Below are 27,723 nucleotides of genomic sequence, written 5' to 3'. Positions count from 1 at the left end.
AAGTATACAAATATCAGTGTACTAGTCAATACTGTACAATATTTCAATACTCCTTGGGACTAATTTGGCCCACTTTCTAGTATATAAAAGTATACTTTTAAGTATAACAGTAGTAAATTTTGAGTACACAACTAGTTTACACCTATGCTTTTAGTTTGTACTGCAACTATACTAAAAGTGAACTTATAGGTATACTGATAGTTTACTAATTATATACTTGTAGCATGTTTAGTACACTTTGAATTATAGTCTCAGTATCTTATACTGCAAGTATACTCATAAGTTTTCTTTAAGTGAACTTTACATCATACATTAAGTATATTACTATGTCCCTATTTAGGTATTAATTTGTATATATTTTGTTATATGAATATCTGAACATTCAAAACATCAAAAGAACAGGGTTTCTGCTTGTAAACAAAAACATTTTATTCTAGCTTCATACATTCTTTTTTTTATAAGCACTTGAATGTGGGTAAGTTTTATAAATAAAAAAACATAAATAACATTTTGAACAAAAAGCTGAAAAAAGACTATTAATTGGATTCAGAATGATAATCAAAACGTAGATGGAGCCGATCAACACCCCAAAGCTTGACAGTCATTATTACCTCTTCATTGGTCGACATTTTATTCCATAACGTTACACAGTTTTGATGCTGTTTTATGTCTGATGATCATGCTAGAATACATGTGGGAGCATCTGTTGTTTCGGTTTCCTCTTCACTTGTGTTTTTTTGGAAATTCTGTACAGAAGATGTGTAATAGCAACCCTTACCGTATAACAATGAAAACATGGATTCCCGGAGCACAAATAGGCTACAGCTCAAATATATTTTGACTTTTTCTAAGTAGCCTATAAGTCAAGTATACTTAAATGTCATTTTAAGTATATTTCTGAGAAGTACATAAAGCCCATGTCTGAGAAGTACATAAAAAGTAGACTGAAAGTATACTTTCCTATTTTAGTTTAAAAGAAGTATACTAATAGCACACTTGAATAAACTTCTTTTTCGTAAGGGCACTACAGAAATTTACCAAACTAAGACAACTTCTGCTTCAGTTCAGTTCAACCTTGTTTTTACATTTGCTTTTTCTCAAGCAACTTAGATTGCATTCAAGGTATAGACTATATTCCTATTATTATTTTTAATCAGTCTGTGCATTCCCCTGACCTTGGCTAACGCTATGCTTTAATGTTTGAGCTATAGAAACACCCTGACAAGAACTAAAGGATGGCAAACCCCATGATAATGATAAAACTGAACACAGTATGCTTTATTATAGCCATTCTATAAGGTAAAAAAATGGGTGCGACTATGCATGTACTAAAAACTTTTATCTTGACTTTCGTATTTGTCTTAACCTCATATCATAAAAAGTCAACTGAACAAGCACATTACAGGTACATTTGTTTAAACATATTAACTCTTTGAATTCACCCACTGAGTGTAAATAGACAACCCTGTTGGCAAGGGCTATTTTCACTATCTCAACACAAGATATTTTGCGTTCAACACAAACATCATACTACTTGTATTTGCATTTTGTGTACGTTGCACCCATCACTATTTGCATTTAAATGTAAATAGCATTTTTTACTTAGTCTAAATATACTTAGATATTCTCACCATGACTATGCAAAAACTCTATATTTTACTGTATATTAGAACAAACGACCACTGACTGCTTTCGCCTACAAATGAAAACACAAAAAATAGTTGTAATAAATGACTTGAACTTTATTGCATTTTGTGCAGACAAGTCTATAAAATGGTCCAGAGAAACCATTATTCATAGAACATAGAAGCTTTTGACAAGATAAAACAATAATTTAAGATATCTAGTTTAAATATATTTTCGTATAACACAATTGAGACACAATTTTCTATTTATTTTTAAAATATTAAACTTGCATGGACACACAAATTAAACAGCTAGGCTAAGATAACTATAATGTGTCATATATTTACAAAAGTAACTGCCACGGTTTAACCTCTCTTTTTCCAACAGAGTGATACATCACACAGTCATATACATAAAGAAACAGAAACATGCCACCTCTTTCCCCGTTACAGTCACACTCACAAACACACGCCATTTTGACTCCTCGTGAGAACCGACGCAGGAAACATAAAACACATCACTAATCAAATCACTGTCTTTGGATCTACACTGACTACCATACAAAAAGTGTCCAACCGCCCTCCTATGGAGAAAGTAGATATGTCGGCTGTGTAGAAACGCTCTTGCACACACTTCTGGGAAAGTTTCAGAAGTATCTGAAAATGTACTTTGCCATTAGAAAATGCTTAAAATTTGAAACGATGACTGAGGTGAGACCTGGTGAATTTCTGGAGTTAAAACACCAACATGCTGAAGCATGTATCAGGAGCACTGAATGAATGATCCCGCCAAACTACAGTAACTGCAAAAACCCCTTCTGTTTGTTCACTCTTAAAGATAAAGGTTCCAAAAGTGAGTTTTCATAGCAATTAAATTTTAGGTTCCTCAAACTAAATTTCTTTGAAAAGAGCTTTTTTTTCTTATTAGTGTGGAAAATATGTAATGATATGTGACCCTGGACCACAAAACCAGTCATAAGGGTCAATTTTTTGAAATCGAGATTTATAAATAGTCTGAAAGCGGAATAAATAAGCTTTCCATTGATGTATGGTTTGTTAGTTAGGATACGACAATATTTGTCTGAGATACAACTATTTGAAGATCTGGAATCTGAGGGTGCAAAAAAACCAAAATACTGAGAAAATCGCCTTTAAAGTTGTCCAAATGAAGTTCTTAGCAATGCATATTACTAATCAAAAATTAAGTTTTTATATATTTACGGTAAGAAATTTACAAAATATCTTCATGGAACATAATCTTTACTTAATATCCTAATGATTTTTGGCATAAAAGAAATTTTTTTACTCATACAATGATTTTTTGGCTATTGCTACAAATATACCCCAGCGACTTAAGACTGGTTTTGTGCTCCAGGGTCACATATGAATAAACTTTTTCCAAAAATTGTTGAATATTTACTCACACTCAGGCTATCCAAGATGTAGATTATACATCTACATGTAGTTTATTTCCTCATCAGAATACATTTGGAGAAATTTAGCATTGAATAACTTGCTCACCAATGGTCTCTGCAGTGAATGGGTGCCGTCAGAATCAGTCCAAACAGCTGATAAAAACATCACAACAATCTATTGTGTTTTCAACTTTATAAACTGTTGTTTTCGGCTAAAATATGAGACCTTTATCTGCAAAATTGCTTTCTTTAATGAAAAGGTCATCTTGCGTGAATCAGGAGAGAAATAGATGCATAGATCAAGCAGAGTTTACAAGCAAAAACAGTTCAAGACAGTTCTAAACAAAAATGTCAGTGGATTTTGATTAAAGGATAAACTGGCATTTTGGACAGAAGTGACGGTTTAAAGTAATAGAAGATGTTATTGATGGACTGGAGTAGTGTGGATTATTTCTGAATTATTGTGATGTTTTTATCAGCTGTTTGGACTCTCATTCTGACGGCACCCATTCACTGCAGAGCATCCATTGGTGAGCAAGTGATGCAATGCAAAATTTCTCCAAATCTGTTCTGAACAAGAAACAAACTCCTCGACAACTTGAATTGCCTGAGGGTCTGACAGTAAATTTTCGGCAAATAATTCCTTTAAAGGTTCTTCACGGAACCACTGATGCCAATACCTTTATTTTTAGAGCGTATATCCCAATACAACATGATAAATCAACTGTGGCAACTTCTTTTCCCTTGATTAACTTCAAGTCTGGCTAAATAGCTCATTCCATACAAGTCAGCGTTCTCAATAATGCACTTGAACGTTTTCATACACGCCGCTTCAGCAATCACTTACAAATATCATTAGCACCTTCTGAAACACCTGCGATTTCAAATTCAGCTCGCTGGTTATTTTATAAGCCCTGTTAGTCAACTAGTACCACTGTTGCAGGATTCTTACAAGTCAGCGTTGCATAAAAAAGCATTATGATTAATCTATACACATTCTAAAGATGTTTCCTACAACAGTGCTCCATAGCAAGGACGTGAAATAAAGATAAAAAGTGACTGAATGTGGATATGTGAGAAAGAAACTAACTTTGAATTTTCACAGTGCTTATTTCTAGTTACGCTTTGGCCAATTTGGGGTGACTTTCGAATTTACTGCCCCTTCAAGGGAAGATAAGGAATGACATGCTATACAGCATAAGGTTTATGACACTTCTTTATGTCTTCAGCCTTTGGGGAAGGATAAGACAAATCTGATAAAATGATATTGAAAAGCCCTTTGCATCAATGTGAATTCAATTCAGATATTCTATACTTCATGATGAACGGGACATCATCATCATCATCATCAGTCGCAGAGTGAAACCTCTGTATCCAACAGCATGCAGCCAATATGGCTTAATCACAACATTGTCCCAACATGTTTGCCTTTGCATGACTTTAAATAATGTGGAAAGTTCTCATCGAACTGCAAGTCACCCTGGCAGATACGGAAGCTCTGATTTCAATCTATAATACTTAATAGTACCACTATAAACAATTCAGTAGAAAGTAGTTTTAGACCCTCAAAGAACTAAACTGTAATTGCATAGGACTCCAAACAAGCCAAACTCCTATTATGTGTTGTAAATTCCAACGTACAGCAATGCAAAAGTTCCTTTAGATAAGATTATTATTTTAGCTAGAAACATAAGCAATAAACTTGGAAGAATTATGACAGGTAGCACTTTGCAATTCCTGTTTTGGATTTAAAAAAAGATCAGTTGGTTCTGAACATAACTAGAATACTGATAAAGAAAACGTACTTAGCTAGAATTTGAATTCTTTTTCGCAAACAACAATTTAGTTAAATATCACTTCTATGAACTTATACACCACAACCTTTACACACTACCTTTCTACTACAAGTGCAAACTTTGACATGATAATGTATGAGGTATGCTTGAATAGTATTAGGACAGACTGATGGTGGCATTTTGACAAACTATCTTGAGAAGTACTTCCTGTCTCTGAGTTGTAGTACTCGAAACCCTGTAAAACATTCATGTGAAAAATTACTTGTAGCTAATTTGGGTGTCTGAATGTAATACACTTTCGATTTAAATGCAACAAATCTATAAATATAGCATTTTTTGTTCTTTTGTTTTCAGTCTTATGTTTGGTGGAGTGCAATCTATTTACATTTTAATGACGGTAGCAGCAACATCAGCACAATTTGATTTAAAATGTTAAAACATACAGTTAGTTATTTTCCTTTTTTAAGACTCACAGTTACACAAGACGATATTTTACTAGTCTATTCAGTAATCTAATATATTCCTTTTTTCATCGTTGCAATTTAGCAAAAAAAAAATAGAATAGTTCTTTAATGTATTTTTTTTATATCTTCTATTTCTACCACACATGAACTAAATAATATGCTCTTGCTCGTGAATTGAACAGTCGGCATCAGTCGCTCACAGATGCTGCTTAAATGTAGCAAATTAGTGTCGTCTTTACAAATGTAAAAATAAATGAAAATTTCCAACATTCATGACAAACATTAGATATGATTTTAAAATACTATGCAGTTAAAATATGCTTTTGTTCACAAATTTGATTTGGTGAAAAAGGATGATAAAACTGCATCTGCTTTATAAAGTAACTGGTAATATCAGACGCGTGATATGTTTTAATGTCGTGACCCAGCACTATCCGTTTCTTGTATATGAAAATGCGAAAATTTGTTTGCTTTTTTTTATTATCATATGGCACGGTTTATATTTAGTGATTTGGCAAGAGATGTAAATACCATGTTTACAATCAATCAGAAATTGCTGGATGAATAAATAATTTTCTTTGTAAATAAATATTTGAAATATAAATACAAATTCTTTTCTATTTACATTCCCTTAATATATATGTGATTCTACTATTAAACGAGATTATTCAGGATTATATTTTCATGGAATATTTGAGCTGTATATGGGTTTTCCATTATACAGCAGTTCTGTTTAAACTCTCTTCACAGTATGTACACGTGTGTGACTGAGCAATATAATGCATGATGCATAATCTGCTGATGCTATTTTAAGTGTACACATATTTGTGAAAGGAACACAGCCTTCAAACCCTCTTCTAATATTATAAAACCCCTTTGAATCTACTCTTGTACAAACACACACACGGTCCAGCCCTCTCATATTGTACAGTATATATGATTCTTAAAAGGCTGATGTAGTCAGAGGACATGCAGATGGTCAAGGGCATAGCTGATAGTCATTGATCCAGAAGTGCTTACACCTGGCTCACATTAAACCCTGGTCAGTTCTGTCCTTGGTGTAAAAACACACCTTGGACATTTACGCGGTACACTGGAAGACTTGTTTTCAACAAAGAAAGATTCCACCTATGACAAGTAATGAAACAATGGAGAGACAGTATAGGAACAAAATATAAAGCATAAAGGGAAAGTCACACTAGATTTGGAGTTTCATTCACTTCCATACTTTCATACACATGCAAACAAACACAGAAGAAGAATAATCTGGTCGACTTTGAGCTGCCTATTCGAATATCTATAAAATGTTTGACCAATAGAGGATTTAAATAGCATATTGATATTGAGGAAACTCTCAGTTTTAGGGATTTTTCATAATCTCATTCTAAATACACTACCATTCAACGGTTTGGGGTTGGAGAGATTTTTTTTTTTTTTTTTAAAGAAATTAACTATTTTATTTTGACTTAAAAAAAACATATATTTCAAATAAATGCTGTTCTTTTGAACTTTCTATTCATCAAAGTATTCTGAAAAACATTATCATGGTTTCCACAAAAATGTTAAGCTGCACAACTCTTTTTAACATTGATAAAAATGATAGGAAATGTTTTTTAAGCAGCAAATCGGCATATGAGAATGATTTCTGAAGGCTAATGTGACACTGAAGACTGGAGTAATGATGCTGAAAATTGAGCTTTGCATCAGGAATAAATTACATTTTAAAATATATTCAAATAGAAAAGTTATTTTAAATAGTACTTATACTAGTTTTTTCTCCATCAAATAAATGCAGCATTGGTAAGCAAAATAAACTTTCAAAAACATTTTAAAATCTTACTAACCCCCAACTTTTGAAAGACAGCATAATACAAGTTTAGCTAAAAACAAACTTTTAAAGAAAGCTGGATGAATCAGAACAAATGCCACATTTTGACATTTAAAATGGACTGTTTTGAAGTGCCCACCAAAAATACAGTGGTTTTGCATGTTTAAAATCCAGTGTGACTGTCCCTTAAAAGTATTGATATGATATATAATATTAAATAAAGAGAAGTTGGATCAGAGTATTTGGTCAGGTGCCACTGGAGAACATGGGCTTTTGGAAATTAGTCAGAAAAGACCAACTCAATCATTTACTGATCTGTGTGTGACATAAGCTGTTGAGTTTATGAGGTGAGAACTGAGCCAATAAGAGAAAGATTGAGAGATGGATAGAGGGATAGAACTTAATCATGTGGAAGAAGTGACATCTACTAAGCTGGTGTCTTTTTAGACTATGTAGTGCAAAGTCATCTGATATGTGCTGGGGCGTTATTGCTCATGGTGTAGGTTGGGGTCACTGGGACGTTCCGTCTATGCAGTGAGGGACGAGGGGTGAGGAATATTTGGTGGTTGAGCTGAGCCCCTCAAGAGTAGATAGTGATGACCTCACGTCCACCTCCACGCACGAGGAGGACCCTGTTGAGACCCTCAGTCAAGACCTCGAGGAACTCCATGTCTGTGTGAATGAAGTTAAGAAGCGAACTTTCACATTTACATGAGAGCACAAAGTAACTTCACTGTAAAAAAAAGTCTGAAGTCACAGATATTTAGATGAAAAAAGGATACAGTTCTCTTCTCCAGTGCGGTTCTTAGGAGGTCCAGGCATGTTTAGCAGGACTAGTTTAGCTTCCTGGGACTTCTTCACAATGACCTCGTTGAGTTTCTGTGCGTGGTGCATGCGTCTGACATTGGAGTGGTTCCTGTATGAAACACCACATTGCAAAGACTTTTTTGTGAGTGTGATGGTTTCTTTATATGACTACATATTTAGCAGATGTGAAGCGCACATTTATATGTGATAATTAAGTGCGCCATCTTTTAAAATAATCAGAAGGTATCGAATGAAGTAGCATTAGTGTTATCATTAAAGTGTACTCACAGGTTCTCCCATTCCCTGAGGCATAAGCGAAGGAAAATAACAACACAGTGAACAGAGAACAACACAAATACAGTAGCACACTACAAATTTGACTTTAACCATAAGTTCAAATTTTAGGGATGCACCAAAAGTATGGACAGCAATATTTCTCAGATGATTACTGATCAAGTTAAAACTATCAGTAGGTTGGATGGTTTTTAGACACATTAGACAAATATCTTTAGCTTTTGTGTCATGTCTCACTGATTTTTGTTTTGTTTTTTTGTGTCAGGTGTCAAAAAACGATTCTCGCTGTTTTTTTTCCTTAAGTGAGCTAAGCAACTGAAACGAATGCAAGTGCTACAATAAATCTAATGATGACAAAAGTGTTTCTTTTTCAGAGCAGAGTTTAACTTACATTACTGATGTTTGCTGCAAATATGCAAGAAAAAAACATTGTAATTTGTTTTTACATAATGTATGTTTTTATATATTTTTATTTTAATAAAATAAATATTAAATAATAATAAAAATATATTTATATTATAAATATATCATTTAAATAAATTTATAATATAAATATATCATTTAAATAAATTATTAAATTAATAATTATTTAAATTACTTTCATTATGTCTTTCATTGTAGGCTTGGTATACATCCAACTAACTGATCGATGTACATTGATCAGTGAACAATGCTCAGTGGAAATAAATAAATGTGACATTGAAAATAGCTCTTGCACATCTCTGTGGGGCTGTAATTAAAGTTTTGTTAAATTAAAGTGTCAATACAATGATCTGGTGTTCCATAGTCAAATGTATAACAAGCAAAATATCTTATCCTGTTGTTTTGTTGTTAAAACCAGTGTCGATGCATCTTTATGCAAAGGTTTGACTAACACCTCACCCTCAACGAACATAATAATACATTGATTGAAATCTCATTTCTGATTCGTTAAAAGTTTTCGTATTCACCTGATACAATACATACTCAGTACAGACCGTCATTATTTTGACTCACGGTTTCATGTTGAACATATCCTTTATGCTTTCAGGGTTGGCCACTGCTGGGTTATTGGGCTTCTCCGTATCGTCCGTCCAGGTCATCTGCACCTCCTCTCCGGGGCTCATGGCCGCTGGTGTGGGAGCGGTAGGGGAGGTGGGGCTAGTTGGGGTGGGGGTGGCATTTTTTCCCTGAATGAGCTGAACCTGTCGAGGACGGGAGAGACGGACAGACTAAGAGAAGGTAAAAAAGAGTGAGAGGGTAGAGAGGGATAAAAAAAATTAAGAAGTGAGAATTGTTGCTTTTCTGGTAACCTTCTTTTCTCAGAAGGATAAAGAAAAAATAGAGAGGGGGAGAGAGACGCACTGCCAGGGTGTTAACAAGAAGAGAATGATTTTCTAGTAGATAATGACTGAGAGAAGAGAGAAAAGGGCGAAAATAGCAAGTGATAAAGAGATGCTATCTTCATGGCTGACAGGTCCGTGCTATTATCTAATCGGCCAGAAGGAAGAAGGGCGTGATTAGCTCAAATGGAAAACAAGCACAAAGTCACACACTTGATGGATAATAGCACAGAGAACGAAGTGAGAGACAGCAGCTACCTCCTCCTCAGATTTCTCTTCACCACTTCCTCCCACAGACTCCTCGGCGATACTCCTCTGGGGGTGCAGGTTTGAAGGGTTCTTTCGCCGTATAGAGCCACGGGACACGTCTGTGATGCTCTGAATCTGAAGAGACAACATCAGCGCTGTTAGACTGATTCAAACGATCAGATTTATACTGTTAATCGCTTTATGTAACAGTTAGTTACGGTTCTCTAGCTTGATTGGCCAAGCAGCTTTTCTTCCTTATCTACATATACATTTTATAATGTTTCCTTTTGTGTTCCACTAAGAAAAGAAAGTCGCAGGTTTGGATCAACATGATGACAGAAGTTTTATTTTTGGGTGAACTTGTGACTTTAACAACTTTCATTTACTCTTGTAAAAATCAATGTATCTTTCACAGCTTATTGCCTCAAATAAATGCTGTTTAGTAGAATAAACCTTGTTTAAAAGAAGCGAGCTTAATTGTATTGAATGTGCACTTGAAGTAGAAGAAAAAGTAGTATATAAGTATACTGTATAATTACACTTACAGAAAATATAGTAATGAAATAAAAAGCCACTTAAGTGTACTTAAAGACAGTACATTTTCATGACTGGTTATTAACACACTTAAGTAGACTTTTAAGTGCACTTGATATAATGTCAGATCTAATAATGTAATAATCAAATGTCAAATGTAATAATGTCAAATTACTTTAAAATAGATTTTGAATCGTTGTTTTATTATTCTTTTGTCATGCTTTAAAGAAGAACACTTAATATATTGACTATATACTAAAGCACATGTAAATTGCTTGATTATATATATATATATAGTTATTATATTTTAAATGTACTAAATTGCAACTTCATTACAAATATATTGAAATGCATGACGTACATTTTAAAGTAGAAATGACATTAAAGCATATTTTAGTTACCATAAATGCTTGTCAGTACATTTAGCAGTACACCATATTCAAAGACAATTTTGAAGTAATTATGAAATGACAAAAAAAGATGTAATTAGGTGCTACTTAAGCAGGTCAAAAAAGCACTCAAACATTCAGCTGATTGCATTTAATATGCATTTCAAATATAATAAATTTTCATTTAACTGTAAAGAACATCCAAAAACATTACATTACATTCAGTTCACACTTAAAGGAATAGTTCACCCAAAAATGAGAATTCTGTCATCATTTACTCTCCCTCAAGTTGTGGAACATGTGAAGTTGAATAATGTGGGTAACCATTTTTATTCTCCTCGGACCTCCATAGCATTTTTTTTAAGTATGCTAAATTGTCCCCCCACAATACCTCTCTCTCACGCTCGTTCTTGGTCAGGTGCATCTCCTTGAGGATCTGCGACCGCTGCTCCATCACCAGGGTCTTTTCGTAGGTGTAGGCCGAGATGTCGCTTTCATGCTTGAAGTAAATGAAAGAACAGGTTAGAACGTACTGTTGTCAGTATCTGTGCATGCATGTGTGTGTGTGTGAAGGCAGTGTGTATTGGTTTCTCACCATTTCAACCACCTCCACCTCAGCATCAAATCGCAGATGATAGAGGAATGTCATCAGGTCTTTCTTCATCTGAATGCTGTTGTCGTCCATCTGAGCCACAGTGAAGATACGCATCTTGCACTTCCTCCACACCTACAATTGAAGCAATATGATTATCCAGTGTAGTAATCATCTCATTCAAAGACATGAACTGAATGTGATCTCAGTATTGATAGCTAGTGAGTGCCCTCACTAGGCAGCAACTAATATAAGGCATTCGAACTGAGATGAAATGTTAATTGAACACACAATAGGCATCAATTGCATTAATCCTTTAATACAGCACATAAGAAACTCATACTGTAAAGTTTAGACCAGAGCTGTATGATTCTTGTACGCAAGTAAAGTACTATTATCTACCATCAATAATAAAACATTTGCTGCAACATTGACCTGATCACTCCATCAACAGTACCTTATGGTGGCGCAGAAGGAAGGGAAGGAGCATGAGCATGCCTCCATCATGGACAATCCACCACACGTCGATGTGGCCTTCAGTGAAGCGCTCTCCATTTGATGGATATGCAGAGATGTTCTTCGGCACCAGTAAGGCCAAGTGAGCTGCAGTGGTCTCCCTAACAACCTCTGTGGGGGAATAACAGTAAACTCAATACACCCAATAAACTCATGCACAGGGCTACATATATACTATGTATGGCTGTTTTGATTTCTTTAAACAATTATCTTGTCTGTTTTAATTGTCTTCAAAATTTAAACCATTAAGCTCTTATGTGGATGAAAAACTGCAGGGAGCCCTTAAAGCTTCTCTTTTGTTGATACATGCTTCTCATTACAAGTTTTTGAAGATGGTTGTTGCAAGTTTCCCTCCCAAATGCATGTCAAAGCAGCCAAAAATTAGAGCGGACGCAAAGATGGACAGTTTGCATCTGGCGGATCATAAGCTGCTCATGTGTAAAAGCACAGTACACTGAAAAAATTTAACATCTAAATTTACTGGTTTAATAAAAAAAATGGATCACTAAATCAACCAAAATACATTCATTTATATCAACAAAATTAATGCTATTTTGATTAATTGTTCAGCCCTAGTCATAGACATGTATGTAGTTAATATTCATCTATGTAGATATCTATCTTTATCATTGCTCATAACAGACAGTTTACAATCTTTTGTGTGAGCATAGCTTTACTGCTTGATAACATAGGATTATCAAGCAGTAAAGCTATACGCTGCAACAAAAGTCATGAAAACATGGGTAAAAAGTTCATTGACTAGATATCAGAGGCTGTGCTCTCTTTGCCACACTGTCCAAGCTAATCCAAGTCCATGTCTCGTCTTTTGTCTTACCAATGAAGTTCCTGCAACGGTGGTGCTCCTCAGCCTGTTTCCAGTTCCTAGGGAAGCTGACCAGAACCGTGTTGTGATGGAGGCCGCCTAGACCTCCAGCCTGGATCAGGTGTGAGGTGGCGTCCCGCAGGTTAGAAGAGATCACAACCTGACTGAATCCCTTCACCTTCTCGACCTCCATCAGCTTCCTTAGGGACTGAGAGAGATGGAGCTTATTAGTGTCTCATTTCTTCAGGAGTTCAGCTTTGATCCTGTGTGTGTGTGCGTACTTGGTCTCCTTTCTGCGCCTGTGGTTGGTTGTTTAAGTAGGTGCCCTCCACACACGCTCCCACGATGGTCAAGCCTTTGCCCGCTTTCAGCTGACTGGTCAGCGACAGCAGTCGAGGCTGCTCTACATTCTGCTCCGCATCCAGACTCATGAGCACCAGAATCTGGGGCCTGGAAGATTGATAACATTTAAAAAAATGCTAAATACATTCTCAATGTTTTGGATGAATGTAATTTTACATGTGACAACCATACACTGCTTGTTTGTTGTGTGAAGAGGCATATTACTGATCAATCACTGACCTCCAGTTTTTAGTGTGAGGAGGACCTTCCTCCAGCCTCATCAGAGCATAGCGGGCGGCACTCAGAGAAATGCCACGAATCCCATCGCCCCACTCTTTCTCTGCCCTACAGAGAGGAAATACACATTTGGTAATTCAACTTTCTGTGGATCAGGTGTTCAAACTATGCCCAAGTTATAACTTTTAGATGTTACCAATGTTTAACACAATAATTTGATGATATTACCGTTTTATTCAGCTTTTTGAAGTCTGAAATCAGGATATTACCGAACAATTATTTTACATCACTGTTTTTAACAAGAAATAAAAAAAAGAAAGGTTTATACATTTTACATTAATAGATACTGAAATATGCTGTCAAGTTAATCAAACTGAACTACTGTTTAAACGTTTGGGGTCAAAACTATTTTTTTAATTAATAATTTTATTCAGCAAAGATGCTTTGAATTATTATTAAAAGTGACGGTAAAGTTATTTATAATGTGACAAAAGATTTCTATTCATCAAAGGATCCTAAAAAATGCATTATGGTTTTCACAAAACTATTAAGCAGCACCTATGATGATAATAACTTATTAGAATGATTTCACTGTGACACTGAAGACTGGAGACATGATGCTGAAAATTTTGTTTTGATATCACAGGAATAAATAAAATGTTAAAATATATTAAAATAGAGAACACTTATTTTAAATTGTAATAATATTTCACGTTATTAGTGTTTTACTGTATTTTTGATTAATTAAATACAGCCCTGGTGAGCATAAAAGAAAAAAATAAATCATACTGACCCTAAACATTTGATATTTTAAAAATGTACTACACTTCTATGATTATATTTCAGGAAGAGGGACCCTCAAGGTTTCATCACTTTTCACAGGCCAAGAGTGAGATTGATCTAGTTAGTGTGAAACTCATTAGGTTTTTTCCTTTTTTCTCCTGTCGTCTCCTCCTGAGGCTCATTTAGGTTTGCTTACCCGCAGAATTCGATGTATTTGTAGATGCAGCTGGCGATTACCATGGCAACAATGGCGTAGTACCAGGAGCAGAGGAACATCAGGGTAAGACACAAGCTCATGCCCAAGAGTGAGAGAGCCCTGGAGAGACATCACAGGCCATCTCATGCTCATTTGTCCAGCTGTGGTTTTAGTGTCAGCTGTGTTTACAGTAATAATGAGAACCCCCACAGATGATCTTAGCGGTGGATGAAGGACTTATTTATGTGGTGTGATACATCTGTTTGCCTTCATTTAAGACTTTCAACTTTCATCCCCTCAAACTAATAATTTTGTAAACAAACACACTTTCTGTTCTGTCAGGGACACAAAGCTAAGGGAGCAGGGGTTTGTGTGTGTTCGTACCAGTGGTAGAATTTAAAGCGCGGCCTCCAGTTCGGGGTCCTGAGGAGCGTCTGCAGCGCACAGGCCAGATTTACAAACATGTAGCACATCAGGAAGAACCTGTGGGGAAAACAGATAAAAACTCATCTGTATATGTAATAAAGAGATATACTGCCCCCTTGGAAGTTTTCATGTTTTGTTTTGCAGTAATGAGCCACTATTTATGCAGTAATGAGCCACTATTTACTATTTATATATACAGTAGGGTGACCATACGTGCCATTTTCCCAGGACGCGTCCTGGCCAGGATTTCTATATTGCCTAAAATATCTAGGTTTTGGCTTTGTTTGCGTGTGCAGACCGATCGGTGTATGACATCAAAATACCATACAGACGGTTCCTTATGCTTTCAAAATGCTCTCAAGGTATTTTGATGTCATACACCGATCGGTCTGCACACGCAAACAAAGCCAAAACCTAGATATTTTAGGCAATATAGAAATCCTGGCCAGGACGCATCCTGGGAAAATGGCACATATGGTCACCCTAATATGCAGTATGTATGTATGTACTTACTTATATTTATATAATATTCTATGTCAAACCAAAAACACACATGGACAATTTTTATTATAGTTACTAAACACAGATTAGTTTGCATTTAGACAGTAGAATTAAATGACAGTACAATTTTATTTTTGTTTCCCATTTATTAAAAAATAATATATTTTAAAATAATTTATAATAGTTTTTAAATCATATTTTAAAATAATAATACAATTAAAGAAAGCATACTTAAGGATAGGCTGGAAGATACTTGGATGAATGAAAGGCCATCAGTGGATTATGATGCTTTTTGCAGCCAAATCGAGTAGTTATGGCATCTATCAGCGGGGACTAACTGGCTCATGCCAGATGTTGACCCCTTAATTGAAACCTCTTGACTTCACACAAGTGATCTCCATTTAACTACCTAGGCTTTAAAAACCAATGGGATGCATTAGTGATCGTTTATGCATGTCATATTAAAGGTGTTGAACATTTATGCATTCAATTATTCTGGATTTTATGTTCATAATTATATTAGACCGCTTTGTCCAGATCTGTTTGAAATCAAAGACCAGTGAGAAGCAAAAAAAGACAAATGAAGCCCACTGTGTTTTAAAGTGGGGAGAAAAAACCCCAAAGCATGACAAAGTCCATACTTTTATCAGCTGTACATTTGTAATGCATATCTGCAAAGGTTATAAGGGGGGATGTAGTGTTAGCAAATACAAAGTGCTGAATTAATGGTATTTTATTGTGTTATATACCTGTAAATAAGTTTAGGAATTATTGAAGAACAGGCTTTTAGAAAAGAGGCTATTCAGCACAGTTAAGATGTTTTATTACAGCAATAGAGACAGTTTATTGCTGTTGTTTCTCTGGGAGTCATAAAGAATGAGGTGCGCTGTGTATTTTTTGGGGAGTGTTAATTACATGGACAGAATGGGAGCGACTGCATCCAGGGAGGCGATGAGGATGCCAATCTCACAGATGCAGGCCGTCAGGAGGAGAGCCCATGTAGGTTCACCGTTAGCTTTGCCATGACCAAACACCTGTCAAATACAGAATATGATCAGGTTAGCATGATCACTTAGTATGATCAAGTATCGAAGCATCAACAGATATAGAGACGTACCCTGAGGAAAGGAATGATGCCGTCTCGGGCGATAGCCTGAAGGAGACGGGGCGCTCCCGTCAAACTCTGAAGCCCTGCCCCACAGGTGGAGAAGAAAGAGCCGAACACAATGACCCAGGGCGAGGGCCATGCCAGGGTGCCAATAACCAAGTTACCGTTGACACCTTCCCCAAATCTGTGTGTTTAAAACAGTGTTGTTACTGTTTATATTGCAATTCTATCAAAATTTTTTTTTCTTAATTCAAAGCTGAATAACATAAAATTATATATATATATATACACATTTAAATTTAAAAGACAATTAGAAATATGACAAAAATTTAAATTTAAATACTAAAATGACTAAAACTAAAACTGAAATAAAAATAAATAGAAAATAAGGCTAAATATAAATATTTGAACAATAAACTAAAATCTTTATGTTTAGAAGAATGCTATTATTGTTAACTAATAGTATTAAAAAAATATTTTTGTTAACTGAAAAAGCTGAAATAGAATAAAAATATAAATATTAGATGAAAACTTAAAATAAAATGGAAATATTCCCTTGTCAATATGCTTAAATATAATAAAGTTTGTTTAAGTTCAAATATTAACAATGCTAAAACTAAAATTGAAGTAAAAATAAATAATGCTAAATATAAATATTTTAATAATAAAAATTACAAAAGCATATAACTAAATCACTGAACTTAAAATAAAATTAAAATGAAAACTGAGATCTTTGTTCCTAGAACTATGTATTGTTAACTAATAGTATTAAAAGCATTTTGTTAAATTGAAATAAAGGCTGAAATAAAATAAAAAGATCAGATAAAACCTTAAAAGAAAATTAGAAATGTTGTCTTGGCAATTAGCTGAAATAAAATAAAGTTTAAGTTTAAATATTAAAATGAAAATAAAACTGCAAAAAAAAAATTTAAGCTAACTAGAAATATTTAAACAAAAACTTGTAAATGACAAAAGCATATAACAAAACAAAAAATAAAATTAATTAAAATGAAAGTGAAAAGTAAAAATATAAAAATAAAAGGTAATTCAAAATATTAATAAATGCTATATTAGTATGTAAATACACACTCCATATTTTACGGGGACATTCCATAGGTGTTATGTTTTTTATACTGTAGAAACTGTATTTTCTATCACCCTACACCAACCCTAAAACTAAACCTACCCTTCACAGGAACTTTTGTTAAAGTGCCCAGACTGCCCACTTAATTTTCAGTTCATTTGGAGTCTATACTGAATCTAAAATAGAGCTACAGACTCACTTGTCCCTCAAAACGACTCCGTCCACACAGGCTCCAAACAGAATCACACTAGACATGTCTGCGAGAGCAAAACATTTAGGAGAACCACACAAAGCAGCAAAAAGGCATTCACCTTATTTCAGCTATTTCCCCACAGATGGAAACATCAAGTCTTATGATTTTATCACTGTCGTTTCCTGGATATCCAATTACACTGTATTCTGTACATTCCAAGATGTGCAGTTCTGCATTGTGTGAAAGTCACGGGTCATTTATTTATGCAAAGCTGGAGGAGTTCATTGCCTTCGGAGTAAAGGATACAGATGATAGAGGTAGTTATGATGGCCATGATGGTACCAATTGGGATGGACTTCTGAGCGTCCTGCAGGTCACCAGAACGGTTCGAACCAGCCATGATACCTGTGACACACAAATACCGTATATATTATATCTAGAAACACTGGTGTTTGTGGGTCAGCTTCTGCCTGGATTGAAGGGATATTATGAGAACAAATATTATGAGAACAAAAAATGACCTTTTACTGTTTTTACTGAACAGAAAAAAGACAAAAGCATAAGTAAGATTCAAATTAATGTTACCTTACATTTAAAAAAAGGCCATAATAAACATTATACAGACCAAAAGTAGACATTTATGTGATTAATTCCCCTACTAATGATCAAACTGTTGTACTGACCTGTGACCGAGGGGAAGTAGATGCCAACCAGCAGGGTGAAGAAGCTGGTGATATCAGCCAGGACGTATCGGTTAGTGTTGGTTTCTGGGGCCTCAGGGTCGAGTACTGCTGGTATACCTCGCTTCTCTAACATTGAATTTTTCTCCATAAAGGTACTGAAGAGGTTTTCTGTAAAGAACAAACAAACAAAAAAAGAGACTACATTTTTCCATGCAATTTTAAAACAGAATTCCATAAAATACACGAGTACATTCATTTTGAACATTACATTTAAATAATCATATTACTTTCACCAAGATTTAGTCATTTTATTTTAAATGTAATTTATTCCTGTGATGCAAAGCTGATTTTTCAGCATCATTACTCAGTCTTCAGTGTCACATGATCCTTCTTCAGAAATCATTCCAAAATGCTGATTTGCTGCTCAAGAAACATTTCTTATTATCATCAGTGTTGAGCTGCTTCATATTTTTGAGGAAATATTTATTTTAGGATTTCTTATTGAACAGAAATTTCAAAAGAACAGTATTTATTTGAAAAAGTAAGCTATTAAAGTATTATTGAAACCGTAAAATATGGTAATGAATATTAAAATATCAATGTGAGTGTTGGGGTTTTCTAACCTGCCAGGATGCCACTGGTGATTCCAGGGATTCCCTGGATCTGACTGATGTTGTTGTTGGTGAAGTATTCATCGCAGGTGGCGTTCAGGAACTCTGAATCACAGAAGGCTCTCCAGAGCTTGGTGGTGACTGTGGCATTGCCTCTCTCAATGGTTTTGGCACAAATGTCAAATCCCTTTGACACAAGAGTTCGGTTCCCAAGCACACACACCCTACGCAGGATAAGGTCTGTATGATTATAGTCACTCCTGAAATGTATTCTGTACCCTAAAGAAACATTCCGGACACAAAATTCTACTTACGGAAAGTCAGGTGGGTCAAAAGAAGTCTTGATGACGCCAGCGTAGACAGCGAGAATGGATAGAATGACGCAGGCGAGGAACACAAGGGCCAACTTGTTGACATACTTCACGCCGACAAAGACGACTAAAGCCATGAAGGAGAGCACGATGGTACCGTACACACGCATGTTATTCAACAGTGCTGCCTCAGCCTCTGCTCCCTCCAGACCCTCCATCTTGAATATGGCAGCTGCTGGCACGATGTAGATCTAGGAAAAAAAAAACAAGAGAAAGGAATAAAATAAAATAGTGAAGAAGATCCCAATGGTTAAAGGGGTAGTTCACCCGAAAATGAAAACTTTGTTATCATTTACAAGCCCTTAATTTGTTCTAAACCTGGCTGAATTTCTTTATTCTGCTGAACACAAAAGGAGATATTTTGAAGAATGTTGCTAACTAAATAGTTTTTGGTTCCCAAAGATACTATGAAAGTCAATGGCTACCAGCAATTGTTTGGCTACCAACATCCTTCAAAATATCTTCTTTTGTGTTCAACAGAATAAAGAAACTAGGGTTTGGAATGACAATGGCGTTAAAGGTGAGTTAAAGAAGATGGGATTTTCATTTTGGGTGAACTATCCCTTTAAAGTTGTGCAAAATTAATGTACAAGTACTGTACAGACATCAAAATTGTAAATAATGCTTATTCAGAGTATGCATTAAAAGTTAATTGTTATTTAAAATAAAAGTATCTTGCAAACACACATTATTTTGTTGTAAAAATTTAAGAAAAAACATGTGAAATATGGTTATCATAGTTAACTGAAATGCAAAAAAATTGTTACTTGGAAAAAAAAAATTTACGGAAAAAAATAAATAAAATCTAGTTACAAAGGTAACATTTATCGTTTTTGTTTAGTTGAACTTGATGTACTAAACTAACTAAAACTGACATAAAAAATTTATCAAATTATATAAACAAATAAAAAATTAATAGATAAAAATGGCAAAAACACAACTAAACTACTCAAACGTATGAAAAAGGAAAATGCAAAAATAAAAACATTCACATGTATATAAAAACTATAAGAAAAAAACTAAAATACTAATGAAAACCTTAATAGAAAAAACTAAAATTTCAATGATACTAAAATAACACTGAAGCTAAATAATGTAATTTATAGTTTGCATCATTGCCTGAAAGACTTGTCAGCTAATTTTGCTTTAAAAAAAAAAAAAGACACACACACACACACACACACACACACACACACAAAGCAATGAAAATGTACCAGAAGGATTTCGATGCAGCCCAGGATGTACATGGCTCCTGCAAAAGTGGTGCCCAGATAGAAACATATACCAACAGCCCCTCCAAACTCTGGCCCCAGTGAACGAGAGATCATGTAGTATGAACCTCCAGCTGTAAGTGCACAAACAAATTTACCATTAGGCATATACATAGTAGAGCATTTCATGCCTTCATCATATTTTTCTTTTCTTGAAATGTCCTTTTGACACAAGAGGCACATCTACAGGTTACAGTTATTCCAAATAAACCTAGAGACAGACATGCATTCACACAGTTATGAATGCGGAGCTGATCTCAGCACAGTAGGGAGCTGTACTGTGCACTGTGTAACTGCCCATGAAGAACAACAGGACGGCTGTCGTTTGCTGGGCGTCTGCACACAAACACAAACACGAATTCTGCTCACCTGGCACAACCCCATTGGTGGCAATAGCACTCATTGAGATAGCAGTCAGCAAAGTCTGGAAATAGAGTAAATAAAGATCAATACAGAGGGGACAGTGAGTGACAGAGACGAGAGGCCCCCACTAAGTCCTCCAGTCACTCGTGCAAGAAAAATGTATTTATTAGAAAAGAAACATTGAGTACATTAAGACATTGTGTGGTTGAGGGGGGTTTACAGCCGTATAGCTGACTCATTAATCTTAAGGGAATGGGGGGATAATAATTTTGTCCCAGGCCCCTTGACTTTAAGTGAAGGCCCTGCATGAAACCATGCATTCTGTAATTATATTGTACCATTATTGTGTAATTTTTTGTTTGTTGGTAAAATATTTTGGCAATACTTAACAACAAGGGTTCATTTGTTAACATTAACATTAAATTCTGTATTTACATTAATTTTATAATTTAATAATACATTTTTTGATTTTAAACAGCAAATCAGCATATTAGAATGATTTCTGGAGGATCATGTGACACTGAAGACTGAAGTAATGATGCTGAAAATTTAGCTTTGCATCACATGAATAAATTACATATTAAAATATTTTAGAATATAACATTTTTTTTTTGTAATATTTTTTCGCAGTATTTTTTATACATTGCTTATTGTTAAAGGAAAATGCATTGACTAATGCTAACAAATAAGACCTTATTGTAAAATGTTGCCAATATTTTCATAATAAATTATTACATACGATATTACATACAATGCCCATACATTGCATGTTAACACTGTCTCAGAAACCTGTTTGGTAACAGTTTTTTTTTAAACAAATGTTATTATCATGTCTTCATATTTTATTTTATGCTTTTTTAAAAGTAGTCTCTTATGCTCAACAACAACAAAAAAGTAATACTGCTAAAAAATATTACAATAAAAATTAAATTTTATATTCTAAAATATTTTAATATGTAATTTATTCATGTGATGCAAAGCTAAATTTTCAGCATCATTACTTCAGTCTTCAGTGTCACATGATCCTCCAGAAATCATTCTAATATGCTGATTTGCTGTTTAAGAAACCTTTCTGATTATTATCAATGTTGAAAACAACTGCGGTGCTTATTATTTCTGCGAAAACTGTGATACTTTTTTTAATATCAGGATTATTTCTAAAGAACAGCAATATACAGTAAATCTAATATTATAAATAACTTTACTGTCACTTTTGATCAATTTAAGTAATCTTTGATAAATTTATTTCAAATTTTTGAATGGCAGCATACCTTATCTTACATACATACATTTTTACACTCATGTAACTTGTATGATATTTGATGTACTCAAACTCTAAATCATGAAGCTAGACTATTATTTATTTGTAAGTATTCATATACTGCCAGAACAGCCAAACATTGCGAAACATACCTTGTGACAATGACTAGTGAGTGTGGCTTTGCAGAATTATTCTGTGTGTGTGTGTATTTCCTGGGGTTTGGCAGGGTCAGAAGGGCATGATAGGGGAGTAGGGGCCTATGATTTTCATAATGCTGAAAACATGAATAGAATCACGGAATCCAGTCAAAAAGTGGTATAACTTGGAATTTGGCAAATTTTGAATGAAAAAAATAAGAAAAAATAGGGCTGCACATTTAATCAAATCATTATATGGACTAGTGTATGTGAATATTAAAATGCAAAAAGACTGCTATTTAAATATGAACATGTTCTGTTTGTCTCTGTGTGAATGCACGGTGCAGTTTCGTCTACTATACACCAGCATGCATGACGGTCATGCTGTTTTCAGTATCTGCAGTCGCATTACATGAGGAAATGAACACATGAACTTCATCTCCAGAGCTGCTCTAAGGGTCACTTAGACAACATTTCACCATTTCATTTGATTAAAAAGTATCGTCAGATACACACAGAATCTTGAACAGAAAGGTCTTAACTACAACAAACAAAATATAAGTTTGGTTTAACTTGAAGAAATTGTGACCAAAAATATTTCTATTGTAAGTTCTATTATAAGTAGGATGCACTTCTCAAAAGAACAATAATAATAATAAAATTATTAAAAAATATATTTGGTAAGGTTTCACAAAATATCACAAATTTTTCTTCCATGTTTTAATTAATTACACCTATGTTATGCAGCGCTTTGTTTGCCAATACAGACAAATACAGATGAATTAAAACAGAAAACACATTTTCAAATAAAAAAATAAGTAAATAGAAAACATTTCATAGGGCCCCAGTATTGTAAAAAATATAACAAATTATTAAATTTTTAAAGTTTTATTAATTCAATTAATTAGCCATGCTTTTTGATTATTAAAACGGAATTAAACCATTAAAATGGAATCAATAAAAATGAAAACGGAACATGTAGAATTAGGGAAAAATTAAAACAGATTTCATGGGCCCTAAAAATAATTGGTTGTTTTATAAAAGTTTCATGATTATTTATTTAAACATGCTTTTTTATTATTAACACTTAATCTGATTATTAAAATTGACTCCATCAAAACAAAAACGGCAAATTAAAATGGTGAAAAAATAAAAAATAAATCCCCACAGTATCTAGGAAAAAATAAAGTGGATTTCATAGGGCCCTACGCATGTCACAAGAATCACCAGCAGCAGGAGCGACAAGTGCTAAACTGACAGCTCTGAAATCAAACACCTCATGTAAGCATTTGCATTTATGTTCTTGGCAGAAACTCCGTCTTACTCGCTCACAAACCAACTCACCAAAGTGACTTACAACAAAGTGATTGTATAACTCTAAGCAATCTCCAGTTAAAGGAGCAGAGGGGTAAAAGGAAACCCTAAGCTCTGGAGAGCGAGTCTCTGGGGCTCTTGCTGCATAATGGTAATAAAGAATTCTGCTTTCCAGGCCTGAACAGACCTTTCTGTCTGTGTAAAATACATTCAGATCTGAAGGATAGTGTGCCTATTTGTAGAGTGTTTGAGCTTGTGTGTCCAATCCACTGGCATACCGGACCCCCCCCTCTCCATGCCTCCTGTAGTGTATGTGTGTTTAAGACTGACCGTGGAGCAACACATGAAGACAATGGTGAAGGTTCCCAAGACGCCTCCAGCGCCCACCAACCAGGTCATTCTGAGGAACAGGATCACCCCCAGGATGTTCTGCAGACATGGCAGGTAAACGCCCATGATGGTGCCCATACGTGGAGCCTGTCAATCAACCAATCAATACTCAGGACACCATAGAACATAATGCTCAAAAAACAGAATCATTAAAAGGGCATTTTAGCTGCTTGTCAATCAACAGCCACCCAGTCAATGAGTAGCTGCCATCCATCAACACAGAAGACTGAGGATCATGAAAGAAGGGTCAGTAGTGATTTGGCAGTCTGCAGAGATAATGGAATAGTTCTTGTCACCTGCACGGTTTTCTTGCGCGCCTCCTCGTTGTTTTCTGCCTCCTCATGCTCTTTACTGCCCTGCGTCAGGTTGGAGTAGTTGGCGAGGCTGCTCAGCATAGAAGATACCATTGGACTGGTGTCCATCTCCTCCTACACAACACACACATACAAACAAACGTGTAAACATACTGCACATTCATCTCTAACTGTTTTAAATCATTAGCAACACTGGACTACCTCAAACAGGGCCATGTTTTTCCCATCATACTGCTGGCTTTTCTCTACGTCACTGGTGCTGCTGTTGATAAAGGGGCTGCTCTCTTTGGATGTCGCATCTCCTGTGAACATACATGAAATAAATTATGTTTTATTAGAATCTGAGCTATTTACAATCTATTTACAAAGGACGTAAATTGTGCCACTTTAGGACACTTAAAAAATATTTGTAATAAGTAATAATAAATAATAAGTTTTGGGTTAGCAAGATTATATTTTGAAAGAAATTATTACTTTTAGTCAGCAAGGATGCATTCAATTGGTCAAAAGTGACAATAAAGACACAGTATTTATAAAATTACAAAAGATACTTTTGACCTTTGTATTCATCAAAGAATCATGAAAAAGGATAAAAGAACTGTTTTAAAAGGGGTCATATGATGCGATTTCAATTTTTCCTTTCTCTTTGGAGTGTTACAAGCTCTTGGTGCATAAAGAAGATCTGTAAAGTTGCAAAGACTAAAGTCTCAAATCCAAAGAGATATTCTTTATAAAAGTTAAGAGTCAGCCACACCTACACGCCCCCACATATCTACGTCACTATGTGGGAAGATTTGCATAATGCCGCCCAAATGTTCACGCAAAGAAAGAAAGCGTAACTTTTATTCTCGCTGTAGTATGCCATGTCGTGAAGGCGCTGTGTGTTTCGTTGTGAAAGCAAAACTACTTTGTTTGGTCTTCCAAAAGAGGACAATATCCGCTTCATCATGCCTAGAGCTGATTATGTGGAAAATAATGTGTTTTTTAAACCTTAAACCACATAAACACATTTCATTACACCGAATACACAAAATAATATTCTTTTTAGCAACATCATATGACCCCTTTAACATTGATAATAAAAATAAATGTTTCTTGAACAGCATATCAGAATATTAGAATGATTTATGAAGGATCATGTGACACTAAAGACTGGAGTAATGATGCTGAAAATACAGCTTTTCATCACAGGAATAAATTACATTTTAAAATATATTAAAATAAAATAAACTGTTATTTTAAATTGTAATAATATTTCACAATATTAATGTTTTTACTGTAGCTATGCAGCCTTGGTGTGTATAAGAGAGCACATAATGAAAAAAAAAAAACATAACCCAATCTTTTGACCTGTATTGTACATCAGATAACTAAAAATAAATAAATAAATAAACTCACAAAATCCTGTTAGGTTTTAACATTTTATAAAAAAATATATTATTTGTATTTATACAATTTTATTATGCATTAAATTCATGAAAATCAACATCAAATAAAAACAATAATCCATTTGCAATTTGTCAGACATTGGTCCCACTGGATTTGATTACATGTAAGATCAACTTCATCGCATTAGCATGTAATACTTCAGAACAATTTTGTAGCAGTATCATCAGATATACATCACAAGCATGTTTGGTTCAAAATGCTCTGTTTTCGCAAGACAGCTTTGTCTTACAATATTTGCAGATCATCTTTTCACATCTAACTACAAGTGCTGTGTACAGTACAATAACTCCAATTTCCTGTCCATCTAATAGAAAAGAACAGGAAGGGGGTGGATAAATGCAACTGTAAAGTAAAAACAGCAGCGCATCAACATGGAGCACTCCTTGTGTATCAGTGTGTGTGTGTGTGGGTGAGGAATTCCAGGATTTCTACATACTCTTCCATAGCAACAACCTGGTTCTGAGCCTATTTTTACACTATCGCTTTTAGCCGCATATCCTTTATCAGAAGAACCTTTGATCACTTAATTCTGAAGCAGTGCAATCTCACAGGTTCAGAATGATGCTGTTGTGTCCTATGAACGTCATGGTTTTTAATTGTGTGTATTTCTAAATTGTAGTGCGTATTGTAATTTCTTTAGTATGCTGTCACCTTCACTGCCTTAAGTAGATATACATGATTATATGTGGGAGCATGCTCATTAAATGGCCAAGGGAATCCTGCCTCTTCGCTTGCCCGGTTTAATCTGATGTATTAGTTTAATTAATCATGTTTCCTGGCAAAGCGTTGTACATTTCAATTTTCACAGCATTTGCCTGCTTATTGACCTGCGACCTGATGACCTTTAAATACACAATTCATCACCTTGTAATTTAATCTGTCAACGCTGAATCAATACGCCGCAAAGCCTACGGTAGTTTAAAAAACAAGGACACAAAAAAATAATGTTTAGTTTATTGATAGTTTATTTAAAAAAAAAATCTTTTAGCTTTTTCAAACCAAGCACAATTGAGCTGAATGCTTTTATTGCCTTTGAGGCTAGAAACATTTGTTAAATTCAACCTTAAAATAATGCATAACAAAGCGCTATTGCATATGATCAAAGAAGAAAAGTTGAGATGGTCAATGACCACATACTTTTATTTTTAAAATGTATTTGAATAATTATATGTGTTATATTTGTAACAGAATAATTTCATGATTATTTATATAGAACTTCATATGTATTCATTGATAATCAAATTAATTACATTTCATGAGATCAACTATGACTTTATATTCTCATGATTGTCAATTGTGCTAAACATAAAATCATATATATATATTATTTTTTTTACAATTTATTTAATTTCTATTTATTGACAGCTAGGTTTCTGTTTTAAGGTTTACACATTGAACATTATGCAAAATTAGTTGTAAAGCAATATTATATTTTCAGACATTTTCAGATTGTACTTTAATGATTTAAAGCCAAGTATTTCATTTAGGCATCTTTGGTCTCACATAGTTTGAAAACTCATGAATCATCCTGGTTTAGCACTTGGTTCCTACTGTATGTGTTTCTTTTCTCTCTAATAATCTTTGCAAAAACTCCTACTTCTGGCTCTCTTGACACACACCATCCCACAACCCCAGCAGACTCACAATGTAATAAGCAATAATGAGAAAAAGATTGGGATACAGATTGAGCTAGATCCTAATCTCTGACATCTTGCATGCTGTGTGGTGAAATTTATAACAGAAGCATTTGGTTTATTGTTACAACCCCAGAAGGGACTTGGAGCATCTCTAGACTTATAATAAGGCATCATACAGATATCAAAGCTTGCTAGAAGAGGGGGTCTGCTGATTCTGCCCTGCTGTCCATTTCATGTCTCTGGTTCTGCGATGCTGCAGAGGCAAGAGCAGATAGCTGATGCTTGTAGTTTTCTCAGAGCTATTCTTTCCACCACTTTTTCTACACTGTCTTTGCACTATTAGAAACATACACATACAGTACACACACACACACACACACACACACACACACACACAC

The 27,723-nt window shown here is 34.6% G+C and overlaps 1 protein-coding gene across 3 annotated transcripts in view; it reads right to left on the bottom strand.

The window, feature by feature from the left end:
* slc12a5b (solute carrier family 12 member 5b) overlaps positions 1-27,723 on the bottom strand; it is a 67,252-nt gene that overhangs the window by 9,520 nt on the left and 30,009 nt on the right. Inside the window, exons 2-26 of one of the 3 annotated variants that reach the window (XM_016232400.1) lie at positions 24,441-24,541; positions 24,222-24,353; positions 23,866-24,012; positions 20,830-20,884; positions 20,404-20,534; positions 19,133-19,380; positions 18,831-19,042; positions 18,208-18,375; positions 17,831-17,929; positions 17,531-17,588; positions 16,257-16,431; positions 16,055-16,173; positions 14,597-14,695; positions 14,213-14,332; positions 13,237-13,341; positions 12,936-13,104; positions 12,667-12,862; positions 11,773-11,942; positions 11,319-11,450; positions 11,115-11,222; positions 9,810-9,935; positions 9,226-9,440; positions 8,224-8,238; positions 7,911-8,044; positions 7,116-7,800 (exon numbers count right to left, since the gene is read on the bottom strand). In XM_016232400.1, the coding sequence (XP_016087886.1) occupies positions 7,709-7,800; positions 7,911-8,044; positions 8,224-8,238; positions 9,226-9,440; positions 9,810-9,935; positions 11,115-11,222; positions 11,319-11,450; positions 11,773-11,942; positions 12,667-12,862; positions 12,936-13,104; positions 13,237-13,341; positions 14,213-14,332; positions 14,597-14,695; positions 16,055-16,173; positions 16,257-16,431; positions 17,531-17,588; positions 17,831-17,929; positions 18,208-18,375; positions 18,831-19,042; positions 19,133-19,380; positions 20,404-20,534; positions 20,830-20,884; positions 23,866-24,012; positions 24,222-24,353; positions 24,441-24,541 (3,326 nt within the window). In that variant the 3' untranslated portion in view covers positions 7,116-7,708. Of the gene's footprint in view, positions 1-7,115; positions 7,801-7,910; positions 8,045-8,223; positions 8,239-9,225; positions 9,441-9,809; positions 9,936-11,114; positions 11,223-11,318; positions 11,451-11,772; positions 11,943-12,666; positions 12,863-12,935; positions 13,105-13,236; positions 13,342-14,212; positions 14,333-14,596; positions 14,696-16,054; positions 16,174-16,256; positions 16,432-17,530; positions 17,589-17,830; positions 17,930-18,207; positions 18,376-18,830; positions 19,043-19,132; positions 19,381-20,403; positions 20,535-20,829; positions 20,885-23,865; positions 24,013-24,221; positions 24,354-24,440; positions 24,542-27,723 lie in introns of those variants that run through there. The other 2 variants (XM_016232401.1, XM_016232403.1) reach the window with 2 other exon arrangements.

The sequence above is a fragment of the Sinocyclocheilus grahami genome, unplaced genomic scaffold (assembly GCF_001515645.1).
Source record: "Sinocyclocheilus grahami isolate Dianchi unplaced genomic scaffold, SAMN03320097.WGS_v1.1 scaffold410.1, whole genome shotgun sequence".
Taxonomy (NCBI): Eukaryota; Metazoa; Chordata; class Actinopteri; order Cypriniformes; family Cyprinidae; genus Sinocyclocheilus; species Sinocyclocheilus grahami.
This window is presented reverse-complemented; position numbering and strand designations above follow the sequence as displayed.